The sequence below is a fragment of the Oncorhynchus mykiss genome, chromosome 8 (genome assembly GCF_057628025.1).
Source record: "Oncorhynchus mykiss isolate SJ-2025 chromosome 8, ASM5762802v1, whole genome shotgun sequence".
Classification (NCBI taxonomy): domain Eukaryota; kingdom Metazoa; phylum Chordata; class Actinopteri; order Salmoniformes; family Salmonidae; genus Oncorhynchus; species Oncorhynchus mykiss.
This window is the reverse complement of record NC_143029.1, coordinates 55,981,935-55,995,713: the sequence shown is the minus strand read 5'-3', so window position 1 is coordinate 55,995,713 and position 13,779 is coordinate 55,981,935. Positions and strand designations below refer to the sequence as shown.

Here is a 13,779-nt window from a genome sequence, read left to right as displayed (position 1 = left end):
AGACACGTGGAAACTGGCTTAGGCTGACAGTAGGCTGGAAAACCAAACAGCAGAAGAAGAAGAAAGAAAATATGGAAGTGGCCAATTTTTCCGACTTTGTCTATGTCTCATCCTACCGAAGCAGAGTTGACATGCAAGCGTGCTGGGATGGAAAGAACTGCTGGTTTCAGTAATAGGGGCTTTCAAACTGGAGGACGGTAGATTTTCCAAACCCACAGAGCAATATGGTTTAATATAACATTTTGTGCTAATAAAACTGTGCGACATTTAAAAAAAAAAGCACAATAGAGAGCTTAAGATACAGTCCACTTAGTAGGCTCTTTCACAGAATAACTTAAGGGACCACACAAACTACTGTAGTATAAGGGAAAGATTTCAAATTGGCCTAACGTGTTCCTCGTGCTTTGCGATTGGAATTCCCTTATGGAAAGCGATCCAAGAAATGACTTGCTTTCCACATATGATTTGATCTGTTCCACAAAACCATATCTGTATATAACCTTGGAGTGGAAAACCTTGTATCATCAAGGCCTACAGTGAGACATCTCTGCCATGACACTTACCAATTGATATGAAAGGAAGGTGAAAGGTCACCGAGGGAGACATTAAGGAAGGGGGGTGGGGGCACTTACAGCTCACTGGCAGTGGAGGAGTTCCTTGAGGGGGCCTTGGGTGAGAGGTCAAAGTCAGAGTCAGAGCGGTAGAGGAAAGATTCCCGGCGCTGGCTGTGGGCGTAGTTGGCCTGGAGCACCAGGCCGGAGCCGGGACTGGCCTGGGGGTCCAGAGGGCTACGCCCCACCGACAATCCATTCTCAACATCAAAACTATGGGGGAGATAAAGAGGAAGAGAGAAGATGAGGAAATAATTCACTGTTCTCAACATCCGGTTCTCACTCATTTCTTCCTATCGTTCATCATTGTAATAATCATGCTCCAAAAATCATTGGAATTTCTTAAAAATTATGCTCTGTCACTCAATAAATTGAACGCACCTTGTGCACACAGCATGCACTTACATTTTGTTGTCGCACAATACACAAAAAAAATGGAATAATTCGCAACAAAGGACTCTTCTTTGAGACTGACATCACCAAAGGGCCTCAGGTAGTCCGGACAAAATAATCACCCCCACCACAAAGTTCATTTGAGAAAGCCCCCAACCTAAAAATATCAAAATGCCGTCAATCCTCGCACAAGCCCCTTTCAACAACGAATGTGATTTATCAAAAGCACAGGAAATGGCAGCATTTAAAAAAAGGCCCATCATTGTTCCAAGTCACACCGATAAACCTGATATGAAAGAAAACATTTGTGGTGGAGAGGGGAACAAAAACATATAATAAGGCATTGTGGAGTTGGGTACGTCAGAAAACATTTCAATGGCACTCAGGAAGAGCAGTGTGTCTGAATGGTGTTGGCTGGTCAGACTGTGGGAACTGGCTATTTGATGACGAGGGTCAGTCTGAGGTAGCTGCTACCAGGACTCCTATCAACTATAAAACCATCTTCATGGCAATTCTATAAACAATAAACCATATTTAAGGCAATTCATATACAGTAGATATGAACACATCCAATATGAATTCAGATTACTGCATCTCTGCCATGCGTAGCCAAGGTTGACATGCATGAACAGTTCTCTTTGATAATAACGCACCTCAATAGTCTAAAGGGGCTTCCTCTCCTCGTCTCCTTCCCTTCATCTGCGACAGGTCTTAAAAACACAGGTGGATCAAAGGGGACCCCCCCCAAAGGAGTTCTACACCACATATCTGCCTCATCACATCCACCAGCAGAGCATTTTCAGTTCTGTGCAGACAAAGGGAAGGAGACGAGATAAGGAAGCCACTGTAGATTATTGATATGCGGCCAAGAGTCTGCACTGCCTATAGTAGAGGGAACTGGGATGCAGCTACGCATTGATTGGGCTACAAGATCAGACATGTGATGTAGGATTCGGTGGGGAGATAAAAATAGCCCTTCAGTATTGATGTGGTAGAATGTGAGTTGTGCTATTTATAGACTATAGACTCTTCAGGTAGAGTGGAGTGTCCCGATCCCACCGGGCTTGGTCCGTCTCCAGCCAAATAAAGGCATTTCCACCTTGATCCACATCCACAGTCCCCCAACCTCCGCTAATATCCAAGCTTTGCTCCACTTGGTATGCGGGTTCTGAAGAACTCCAGAGCCCGAAAACCGTTTGCAGAAACAGTGGCGGTTCATCAGACAGATACGGGATGTAGTTCGATCCCTTTGCAAACAATTAGTGCAGAGTGATATGAGAAAAAAGAAAATAAAAAAAACATCACGCTAAAACCGTTATGGAACACGTAATTGAAACTAACCCGAGCTAGAACTTTCCCCGTAGACGTCTCTCGTCTGATGACACGAGGCAATGAGACAATATTAACATCTGTCGTTTGTCCGATGAGCTATTAAACAGTAGAGCAAGTGGATTTCATGGCAAAAATCAACCTTTCTGTTTTGGGAACCCCACTGGAGGGATTTCTTTTGCTGGCAGTCAGGTGCATAGTTATGGTCATAGTACATTATATTGCCAAAACACCTGTTATATTGAATATATCACAGCATAAAGTACTATGTCTATATGCAGGAACACGATTTATACAATGAATGTATTTTCTGATTGCAAAAATTGTATACAATGTAAGTTTGAAAAAATGATATCTACACAATCTATTATATTTCTATGTACATATTCTTATTCATTCCTTTACACTTGTGTGTATAAGGTAGTTGTTGTGAAATTGTTAGATTACTTGTTAGATATTACTGCATGGTCAGAACTAGAAGCACAAGCATTTCGCTACACTCGCATTAACATCTGCTAACCATGTGTATGTGACCAATAAAATTTGATTTTATTTGATTTATTATATACAGTGGCAAGAAAATGTATGTGAACCCTTTGGAATTACCTGGATTTCTGCATAAATTGGTCATCAAATTTGATCTGATCTTCATCTAAGTCACAACAATAAACAAACACAGTGTGCTTAAACTAATAACACTCAAATTATTGTATTTTTCTTGTCCATATTGAATACATCATTTAAACATTCACAGTGTAGGTTGGAAAAAGTATGTGAACCCCGAGGCTAATGACCAAAAGCTAATTGGAGTCAGGAGTCAGCTAACCTGGAGTCCAATCAATGAGACAAGATTGGAGATGTTGGTTAGAGCCCTGCCCTATTAATAACAATCACAAAGTTTGCTATTCCCAAGAAGCATTGCCTGCTGTGAACCATGCCTCGAACAAAAGAGATCTCAGAAGACGTAAGATTAAGAATTGTTGACTTGCATAAAGCTGGAAAGGGTTACAAAAGTATATCTAAAAAAGCCTTGATGTTCATCAGTCCACAGCAAATACAAATTGTCTATAAATGGAGAAAGTTCAGCACTGTTGCTACTCTCCCTAGGAGTGGCCGTCCTGCAAAAATTACTGCAAGAGCACAGTGCAGAATGCTCAATGAGGTTAAGAAGACTCCTAGAGTGTCAGCTAAACACTTACAGAAATCTCTGGAACATGTTAACATCTCTGTTGACGAGTCTACGATACGTGAAACACTAAACCGGAATGGTGTTCATGGGAGGACACCACGGAAGAAGCCACTACTGTCCAAAAAACATTGCTGCACGTCTGAAGTTTGCAGAAGTGCATGTGGATGTTCCACAGCGCTACCGGTGACATATTCTGTGGTTAGATTCAACTACAGTTGAGTTGTTTACAAGGAACACACAACACTATGTGTGGAGAAAAAAAGGCACAGAACACCAACATCAAAAACTCAACCCAACTGTAAAGTATGGTGGAGACGGAGCATCATGGTTTGGGGCAGCTTTGCTCCCTCAGGACCTGGACAGCTTTCTATCGTCGACGGAAAAAAACGAATTCCCAAGTTCATCAAGACATTTTGCAGGAGAATGTAAGGCTATCTGTCTGCCAACTGAAGCTCAACAGAAGTTGGGTGATCCAAAAGGACAACGACCCAGGACACAGAAGTAAATCAACAACAGAATGGCTTCAACAGACGAAAACACTCCTTCTGGAGTGGCCCAGTCAGAGTCCTGACCTCAACCCGATTGAGATGCTGTGGCATGACCTCAAGAGAGTGGTTCACACCAGACATCCCAAGAATATTGCGGAACTGAAACAGTTTTGTAAAGAGGAATGGTCCAAAATTCTTCCTGACCGTTGTGTGGGTCTGATCCGCAACTACAGAAAACGTTTGGGTGAGGTTATTGCTGCCAAAGGAGGGTCAACCAGTTATTAAATCCAAGGGTTCACATACTTTTCCCACCCTGCACTGTGAATGTTTACACGGTATGTTCAATAAAGACATGAAAACGTTTAATTGTTTATGTGTTATTAGTTTAAGCAGACTGTGTTTGTCTATTGTTGTGACTATGATTAAGATCAGATCAAACGTTATGACCAATTTAGGAATCCAGGTCATTCCAAAGGGTTCACATACATATTTTCTTGCCAATGTACCTGTTTTAGGATTAAAGTCAAGACAAAAGGAGAGAACAATTGGCAAGACAAAAAAAAAAAATGGCTACAGTAGGCACTCCATTCAATTCTTCATCCACTTCATTCCCTGGGATGTTGCACGAGGACAAGACGCTGGTCTAATACAGTGTGTTATGTAATCGATGCTGAAGACCTCCTCCATTCATATGACCGAATACTATAGATACTGTAGCCACAGAGAGCGATGGGGGAGACACTGGCCGTGGCCTCACTCTCCGAGGTTGTCTCAGGGAGAGTTGGGATATGCAAGAAAAACATTTCCAATTCACGCATGCGTATTAAACACACGTGTACATGTGTGAAACAGGACACATATAAACAGCCGCATAATAATTATTTATTGCTATGGAGGAGCACAGACTGATCAGTGCTGAGACGAGCAGAGAGAGAGAAAGAGCGAGAGAGTGAGAGTGAGATATTTCCAAACCTTCCATAACAAAGCCATCACCTACAGAGAAATAAACCTGGAGAAGAGTCCCCTAAGCAAGCTGGTCCTGGGGCTCTGTTCACAAAAAACAAACAGACCCCACAGAGCCCCAGGACAGCAACACAATTAGACCCAACCAAATCATGAGAAAACGATAATTACATGACACATTGGAAAATATGTACCAAAAAACAGAGCAAACTAGAATGCTGTTTATACCAAAACAGAGAATACACAGTGGCAGAATAGCTGACCACTGTGATTGACCCAAAAATAAGGATATGTACAGACTCAGTGAGAATAGCCTTTCTATTGAGAAAGGTCGCCATAGGCAGACCTGGCTCTCAAGAGAAGACAAGCTGAGGTGAACATGAGGTGGAAACTGAGCTGCACTTCCTAACCTCCTGCCAAAAGGATGACCATAACAGAGACACATATTTCCCTCAGATTACACAGACGCACAAAGAATTTGAAAACAAATCCAATTTTGATAAACTCCCATATCTATTGGGTGAAATACCACAGTATGCAATCACAGCAGCAAGATGTGTGACCTGTTGCCACAAGAAAAGGGCAACCAGTGAAGTACAACACCATTGTGAATACAACCTATATTTATGTTTATTTATTTTCCCTTTCGTACTTGAACTATTTGCACATCATTACAACACTGTATATGAACATAATGACATTTGAAATGTCTTTATTATTTTGGAACTTTTATAAGTGTAATGTTTACTGTTCATTTTATATGGTTTATTTCACTTGTATGTATTATCTATTTCACTTACTCTGGCAATGTAACTGCCAATAAAGCCCTTAAATTGTAATTGAATTGAGAGAGCACAGGTTGTTCAATACTGAGACACATTAGGGCATTTCGCTCGTAGTGTACATACTGAGTGTGAGGGGATTCTATACTGAACGATGTTTGCATTGCTAGGGGCGCTGTGCGTGTATATACGTGTGTGTGTGAGTGTGAGAATGTGTTGTGTTCTAAAAATACCTGTGCCATCACTCCCTCCCTCTCTCTCTCTCTCTCTCTCTTCCTCCTCTGGCTGATTCTAGACACTGACTATATGGCTATTTGTGCATCTGCAGCACGATCGCTTCTGTCTCTGCGCTGCAAAATAAAATAGCCTCTCCGTGCTGGGAATAGAGGCAGAACATCTAAAAATAGGTTTTCAGGTGAATCGGGCTCCCACTTTCTCTCCTTCCCCCACTCCCATCGCCGAGACCACAGTCTTCCCTTCATTCATAAATATTTATGGAGGGTTTCTATTTTAATACAGATGCCGGGCTAAATTTAGTTTCCATCAAAAATGTCCGCCCACGTCTTTCCCTCGCTGGCACTCGCACACAGCTTTTCTCCTCAGCGGCTCGGTTCAAAGCCTTCTGACTTAATCATCCGTTTTTTTACTTTGTTTACCTTTCAGTTGAGTACTACACGGTGACGCCGTAGGCCACCACGGTTGATTCGCTCGTACATGTATGTTGTGCAGTGCGAGAGTATAACATTGTTTCCTAAGCACACTCTCGGGCTAATTGTTCGATATGTATTGAAAGTACATTTTTTTTTTTTTTTTTAATGTGAGTATGACTACACACTTGGCACATTGGAAGTGTTACATTAGCCAATTTTGGGCATAACGACAAAAAAACATGAGTGTAGTCATACTGTGATACAACACATACTGCTGGACACATGCGATAATGTGCATGTTTGACTTAGTTTCAAATCATGTCCATACAACTTAAAGAGACACGCCACAGGTCTACATGTCCAACCTATGGGGGTTGTATATGGATGCGAGCCACCATGGAGAAATGCTGAATATGTTATCTGTATTTGTTTGGAGTTCAGGGTTTAAATTCAGAGCAGAGGAAGCTCCCATATGGCACCACTATGGCTTCTTTGTGCTTCTGTACTTAAAAAAAAAAAACTCCATTGTCTTCTCTCATTCCCATACCTACCAGTCATACCCTCAGACACAAACAAACACAAGTGTGAACAGAAATGAAAAGAGCGGAAAGGAAAACGGTCCAAAATAATTCTGGGGGAGTGGGCTTTCAACATAAGATTGGGAACGTAGTGAGTGATCGGAGAGCTGTAGGTATTGAACATTTGAATGTGAATGTTTGTTCTGCTTGGGGTAGGGTCCCTCTACTGGGCTTTGTTGAAATCACAAGCTTTGAATTGACTAAACCGAGTGCCCTAGAACAGTGGTTCCCACTGAAGTACTCCTTCACGAGTCTTCTAGGACTAGGGGTCCTAGTACCTCTGGTTGGGAACCACTGCGCTAGAACATGGGTTCCCAAACTTTTTTGGGGCCGGGGAGCCATTTTGTGATGGCAAATTCATCAGGTACCCCCTCAAAATCAGAACACAACTCTGACTTTGGCCTGTGTAATTTTTTGTTGTTGCATACAATGAGTTTTATTATGAATGCTGCAGTACATGGCCAGACTAACCAAGTCTCAGACCCTGTGAAATAACTTTTTAATGCCCCCACCGCAACCCCTTTCAGTTTTAAAGCTAATTTCCGGCAACTCTACAAATTTTCCCATGGAGAAGAGAGACAATTTACTTTTGCAGTTTTAAAGCTTAAATTACAGTGCACTTATGTTCAAACCCCAAAATTTAGGGAATTACAAGAAGTAATGAGTTGAAAACTGGATCGTTGATGGAATACTGTGGATCCCTGTGAGTCTTCCAAGTCCTGTTGTGCATCTAAGTGTATATTGTAGATCAGGGCTGTTCAATGTCGGTCCTCCGGGCTAAGGGGAGGGTTTGGCCGGGGGTGCTTTACTTGGCTCATCGCGCTCTAGCGACTCCTTGTGGTGGGCTGGGCGCCTGCAGGCTGATTGTGGTCATCATTTGCACAGTGTTTCCTCCGACACAGCTGGCTTCCAGGTTAAGCTGGCGGGTGTTAAGAAGCGCGGTTTGGCAGTCATGTTTCGGAGGACTCGACCTTCGCATCTCCTGAGCCCATTGGGGAGTTGCAGCAATGAGACAAGATCGAAATTTGGGAGAAAAAGGGGGTTAAATACACATATATATATACAAAAGTATGTGGACACCCCTTAAAATGAATGGATTTGTCTATTTCAGCCACACCGTTGATGACAGGCGTATAAATCGAGCACACAGCCATGAAATCTCCATAGACAAACATTGGTAGTAGAATGGCCTTACTGAAGAGCTCAGTGACTTTCAACGTGGCACCGTCAATTTGTACATTTCTGCCCTGCTAGAGTAGCCCCGGTCAACTGTAAGGGCTGTTATTGGGAAGTGGAAACATCTAGTAGCAACAACAGCTCAGCAGCGAAGTGGTAAGTCATGGGAGGGGACCGCCGAGTGCTGAAGTGCGCAGCGAGTAAAAATCATCTGTCATCGGTTGCAGCACTCACTACAGAGTTCCAAACTCCCTCTGGAAGCAACGTCAGCACAATAACTGTTAGTCAGGAGCTTCATGAAATGGGTTTCCATGACGCTACAGCATACATTCTAAACAATTCTGTGGTTCCAACACTGTGTGGCAAGAGTTTGTTGGAAGGCCCTTTCCTGTTTCAGCATGACAATGCCCCTGTGCACAAATCAAGGTCCATACAGAAATGGTTTGTCGAGATCGGTGTGGAAGAACTTGACTGGCCTGCACAGAGCCCTGACCTCAACCCCATCGAACACCTTTGGGATGAATTGGAACGCAGACTGCGAGCCTGGCCTAATCGCCCAACATTCGTGCCCGACCTCACTAATGCTCTTGTGGCTGAATGGAAGCAAGTCCCCCGCAGCAATGTTCCAACATCTAGTGGAAACCCTTTCCAGAAGAGTGGAGGCTGTTATAGCAGCAGAGGGGGGACCAGCTCCATATTAATGCCCATGATTTTGGAATGAGATGTTCGACGAGCAGGTGTCCACATACTTTTGGTAATGTAGTATATATATCAGCAGTTTTCCTCTTGTTTTATGTCACTCACTGACAGTTGCTCAACTAGCCCAAAGTTTTAAAAAAATGTTTGGTAAATTAGTGTAGTTAGTCTAGACAGCGATCTAAACTTGTAGTAATCATTGCCAGGGCACATGACCAGGTGCCCAGACCTCCAGGGGGCCCCATTGATTTTGTTAGTCACACTCACTCAGATATCATATTATCATGGCACAAGTCATGGTAAAATGTGTAGAATTGCAGGAAATTTGCTTTAAAACTGCAAAAATGTCCCCCACCCCATGGCAAAATGTGTAATTGCAGGAAATTTGCTGTAAAATTGCAACACGTTTTTTATTTTGTAAAGCGAAATGAATTTGTTTACTTTTTGTTAATAAAATACTTTTTTCTGCTAACAGATCATTATGTACGTATTAAATGATCGTTTTTGATCCCAGGGCTCTGTTCATGAGAGTTAACGTGTAGCGGCTAATTGTATAGCTAATAGGCCATGTGTTTGTAAATCGAGGTGAAGGAAGCTACAGCAGCCAGGGTGATAATGATCTGCGGTCATTTTTGCTGATTTTTGCTGTTCTCCAAACAGCATTTAGAGTTTTTAAATTGAATAGAAGAATCCCCACACCCCAGACGCCAGCTCGCTGTCCGGACCTCACTAAAACAAACCCTGGTGACTGTGCAATCCAAGAGCTTTTGTGTCTAGAACCGCATTAGGCTGGGGGCCAGACAGACAGACAATGAAGACAAACCCACAGGAGCAAATACCATGTTTCTCTGAAACACACCTGATTCTCTGTTCAAAAGCTCACATTCCAGGCGGAACTTTTCCTGAAAGAAAAGGAGGCGTGTTACTTAATATACTGCCTGGTAAGTAAGCGTGATTGATGTCAGCCTGTCAGTAGGTTGGCTACCCGACACCCTGCCTGCGTCACTGTATGTCCCGGCTGCGTCAATTCCAGCTGGAGAACATTAAAGCACTGGGAGCGCCCTGCCTGCACTGCGGGAGGTCTACCTCGTCCCTCTGATGCACGGTGCGAGTGTTGGAGAGAGATTACGAGAGGCAGAGGAGAGTAAGAGTAGCTCCGGAAAAAAACAGGCCAGGCCTGTCATCCGACTCCTCATCCATCGTTCTCATCCACAGAACTCTCCAGACATACACCCCACTGTACAGTTAGTTACACCAGACTCCAGCACCGGCTGGCCAAATCATAGGGCTTTGAAATGAAGAAGCTCCCGCTAACTGCTTATAATGCTACTTGCAGAACTTGGTAGGCTATTGGTTTACTTTACAGTCCTGGTAATGGTGTTAGCCCAATCTTTACTATAAAATCATGTCGTAATAAGGGACACGATACCTTTGCTACCTAATGTTACTAGAGAGAATTCACCGCAATTGACAACTACCTACTACTAAATGATGGATAATGAATCCCAAAGAGTAATTATTTGGTAATCATCATGAAATTACTATTTGACCATTTCTATGTCCTATCTGGTCAACAGAAGCCTGTCAATTAAAGCCTAGTGTCTCACTTTTTTGAAGCGAGAAGTGCTAACTCTGACAAGGGTTCGTAAACAGAAATTAGCATTGTCTTGTTATAAACTCCATTGCACCTGCAAGGGTGGTAAAGAGCAACACCACCAATGCTATACGGGACCCTTGGGACATTCTGACCCTAACCTTAACCATAACCATAACTCTTATCTAACCCTTACCAGAACCATTTAAAATGTAAACTTCAATGGGGGTAGGGATGCCCCAAAGATCACAGATAGCAAGGACCCCTCAAAGAGGGAAGGTAGGCAGGAGGAGGCGAGATCAGCTGGGACCATTCTAGCCAATGAGAGGGAACATACGCATGTGAACAACAGGCACAACTATTGCGTGCTTATCTCACTTGGACAGATTTTGGGCAGAGTAAGCCCTCTTGAGTCGCCTCTTCCTCTCTGGCAGGACTTGTAACATGCTGACTAGACCGGGCGTGTGCATGTGTTCGCGTGCGCCATCGCGCGCTTGTTGATTTTGTGATTTTGTGTTGAAATATCAAAACAATATATTTGGGGACAGGTAAAGACAGCGTTAAACATTTATGGCATTTTAGCTTGCTAGTTTGCTGCAGCTAGCTAATTTGTCCTGGGATATAAACTTTGGGTTGTTATTTTACCTAAAATGCACAAGGTCCTCTACTCCAACAATTAATCCACAGATAAAAGGGTAAACCGTGTTTGATTCTAGGAATCTCTTCTTCAGGCCTCTTCTTCTTCTGACTTTATATGGCGGTTGGCAACCAACTTTAAGGTGCATTACCACTGCCAACTGGACTGGAGTGTGGACTTCAGTTCATCTTTCAATCTCCCACATGGGTATATGCTCCTAAAAACCAATGAGGAGATGAGAGAAGCGGGACTTGCAGCGCATCAAGCGTCACAAATAGAACCAAGTTCTATTTTAGCACCTGCCTCCGCAGACGCTCGCAAGCAGTGTGGGTGCAATGATTGAATAACATGTGTGTACATTTATTTTGCAATGCTCGCCCTCGCGATGTGGGCGGTGTGGTCAGCATGTTAGGCCAACACTCAGTGAAAGCTACCGTGAGCAGAAAAGTCTCACGCATAACTCAACTTTCTTCTATTTTTCAGTTGCGTGTAAAATAATGTTGTGGTCCTAAATCCACTGACTCCAGACAGAGGGAGAGTGTGACTAGGGTGATATGGCCTAAAAGTCATATCAAACCAATGGGCGATTCACAATATTCAGTACCAGTCAAAGGTTTGGACACGCCTACTAATTCAAGGGTTTTTCTTTATTTGTACTATTTTCTACATTGTAGAATAATAGTGAAGACATCACAACTCTGAAATAAAACATGAAATCATGTTGTAACCAAAAAGTTAATTTGTGGAATTTCTTTCCTTCTTAATGCGTTTGAGCCAATCAGTTGTGCTGTGACAAAGTAGAGTTGGTATACAGAAAATAGCCCTATTTAGTAAAAGACCAAGTCCATATTATGGCAAGAACAGCTCAAATAAGGAAAGAGAAACGACAGTCCAAAATCACTTTAAGACATGAAGGTCAGACAATACGTAAAATTTCAAGAACTTTGAAAGTTTCTTCAAGTGCAGTCGCAAAAACCATCAAGTGCTATGATGAAACTGGCTCTCATGGACCACCACAGGAAAGCAAGACCCAGAGTTACCTCTGCTGCAGAGGATGTTTATTAGAGTTACCAGCCTCAGAAATTGCAGCCCATATAAATGCTTCACAGAGTTTAAGTGACAGACACATCTCAACATCAACTGTTCAGAGGAGACTGCGTGAATCAGGCCTTCATGGTCGAATTGCGGCAAAGAAACCACTACTAAAGGATACCAATAAGAAGAATAGACTTGCTTGGGCCAAGAAACACGGGGAAATGGACATTACACCGGTGGAAATCTGGCCTTTGGTCTAATGAGTCCAAATTTGAGATTTTTGGTTCCAACCACCGTGTCTTTGTTAGACGCAAAGTAGATGAACGGATGATCTCTGCATGTGTGGTTCCCTCCATGAAGCATGGAGGAGGAGGTGTGATGGTGTGGGGGTGCTTTGCTGGTGACACTGTCGGTGATTTATTTATAATTTAAGGCACACTTAAACAGCATGGCTACCACAGCATTCTGCAGCGATACGCCACCCCGTCTGGTTTGCGCTTAATGGGACTATCATTTGTTTTTCAACAGGACAATGAACCAAAACACACCTCCAGGCTGTGTAAGGGCTATTTGACCAAGGAGAGGAGAGGAGAGTGATGGAGTGCTGCATCAGATGACCTGGCCTCCATAATCACCCGACCTCAACCCAATTGAGATTTTTTGGGGATGAGTTGGACTGCCAAGTGAAGGAAAAGCAGCCAACAAGTGCTCAGCATATGTTTGAACTCCTTCAAGATGGTTGGAAAAGCATTCTTTGTGAAGCTGGTTGAGAGAATGCCAAGAGTGTGCAAAGCTGTCATGAAGGTGAAGGGTGGCTACTTTGAAGAATCTCAAATATATTTTGATTTGTTGAACACGTTTTTGGGTACTACATGATTCCATATGTGTTATTTCATGGTTTTGATGTATTCACTATTATTCTACAATGTAGAACATGGTAAAAAATAAAGAAAAACCTTTGAATGAGCCGCTGTGTCCAAACCTTAGACTGGTACTGTTACGGTGCGTGAATGAGGACCCAAAAGCGAATCAACTTAAACAGAGCTTCTTTAATTACCAAACATAGGTAGGCTCAGATGGACCGGCAGATTCCGACAGGACAGGACAAGGTTACAGCAAACATGACGACAGTCTGGTTCAGGCATGAATGACACAAACAAACAAGAATCCGACAAGGACAGGAGCAGAAACAGAGAGAGATATTGGGACCTAATCAGAGGGAAAAAAGGGAACAGGTGGGGAACGGGGTGAATGGGTAGTTAGAGGAGACAAGGGACAGCTGGGGGAAAGCGGGGGAGAAAAGGTAACCTAACACGACCAGCAGAGGGAGACAGGGTGAAGGGAAAGGACAGAGACAAGACAACATGACAGTACATGACAGTACCCCCCCACTCACCGAGCGCCTCCTGGCGCACTCGAGGAGGAAACCTGGCGGCAACGGAGGAAATCATCAATCAGCGCACGGTCCAGCACATCCCGAGAGGGAACCCAACTCCTCTCCTCAGGACCGTACCCCTCCCAGTCAACTAGGTACTGATGACCACGGCCCCGAGGACGCATGTCCAAGATTTTACGGACCCTGTAGATAGGTGCGCCCTCGACAAGGATGGGGGGGGGGGGGGGAAGACGAGCGGGGGCGCGAAGAACGGGCTTAACAC

At 43.5% G+C, this 13,779-nt stretch overlaps 1 protein-coding gene across 11 annotated transcripts in view; it reads right to left on the bottom strand.

Moving 5' to 3' along the window:
- The window catches only part of LOC110530132 (3',5'-cyclic-AMP phosphodiesterase 4C), a 63,237-nt gene that overhangs the window by 17,759 nt on the left and 31,699 nt on the right, over positions 1 to 13,779 (bottom strand). For all 11 annotated transcript variants that reach the window (XM_021612968.3, XM_090182016.1, XM_090182015.1 and 8 more), the window contains one exon: positions 633 to 824. In XM_021612968.3, the coding sequence (XP_021468643.1) occupies positions 633 to 824 (192 nt within the window). The remainder of the gene's footprint in view (positions 1 to 632; positions 825 to 13,779) is intronic.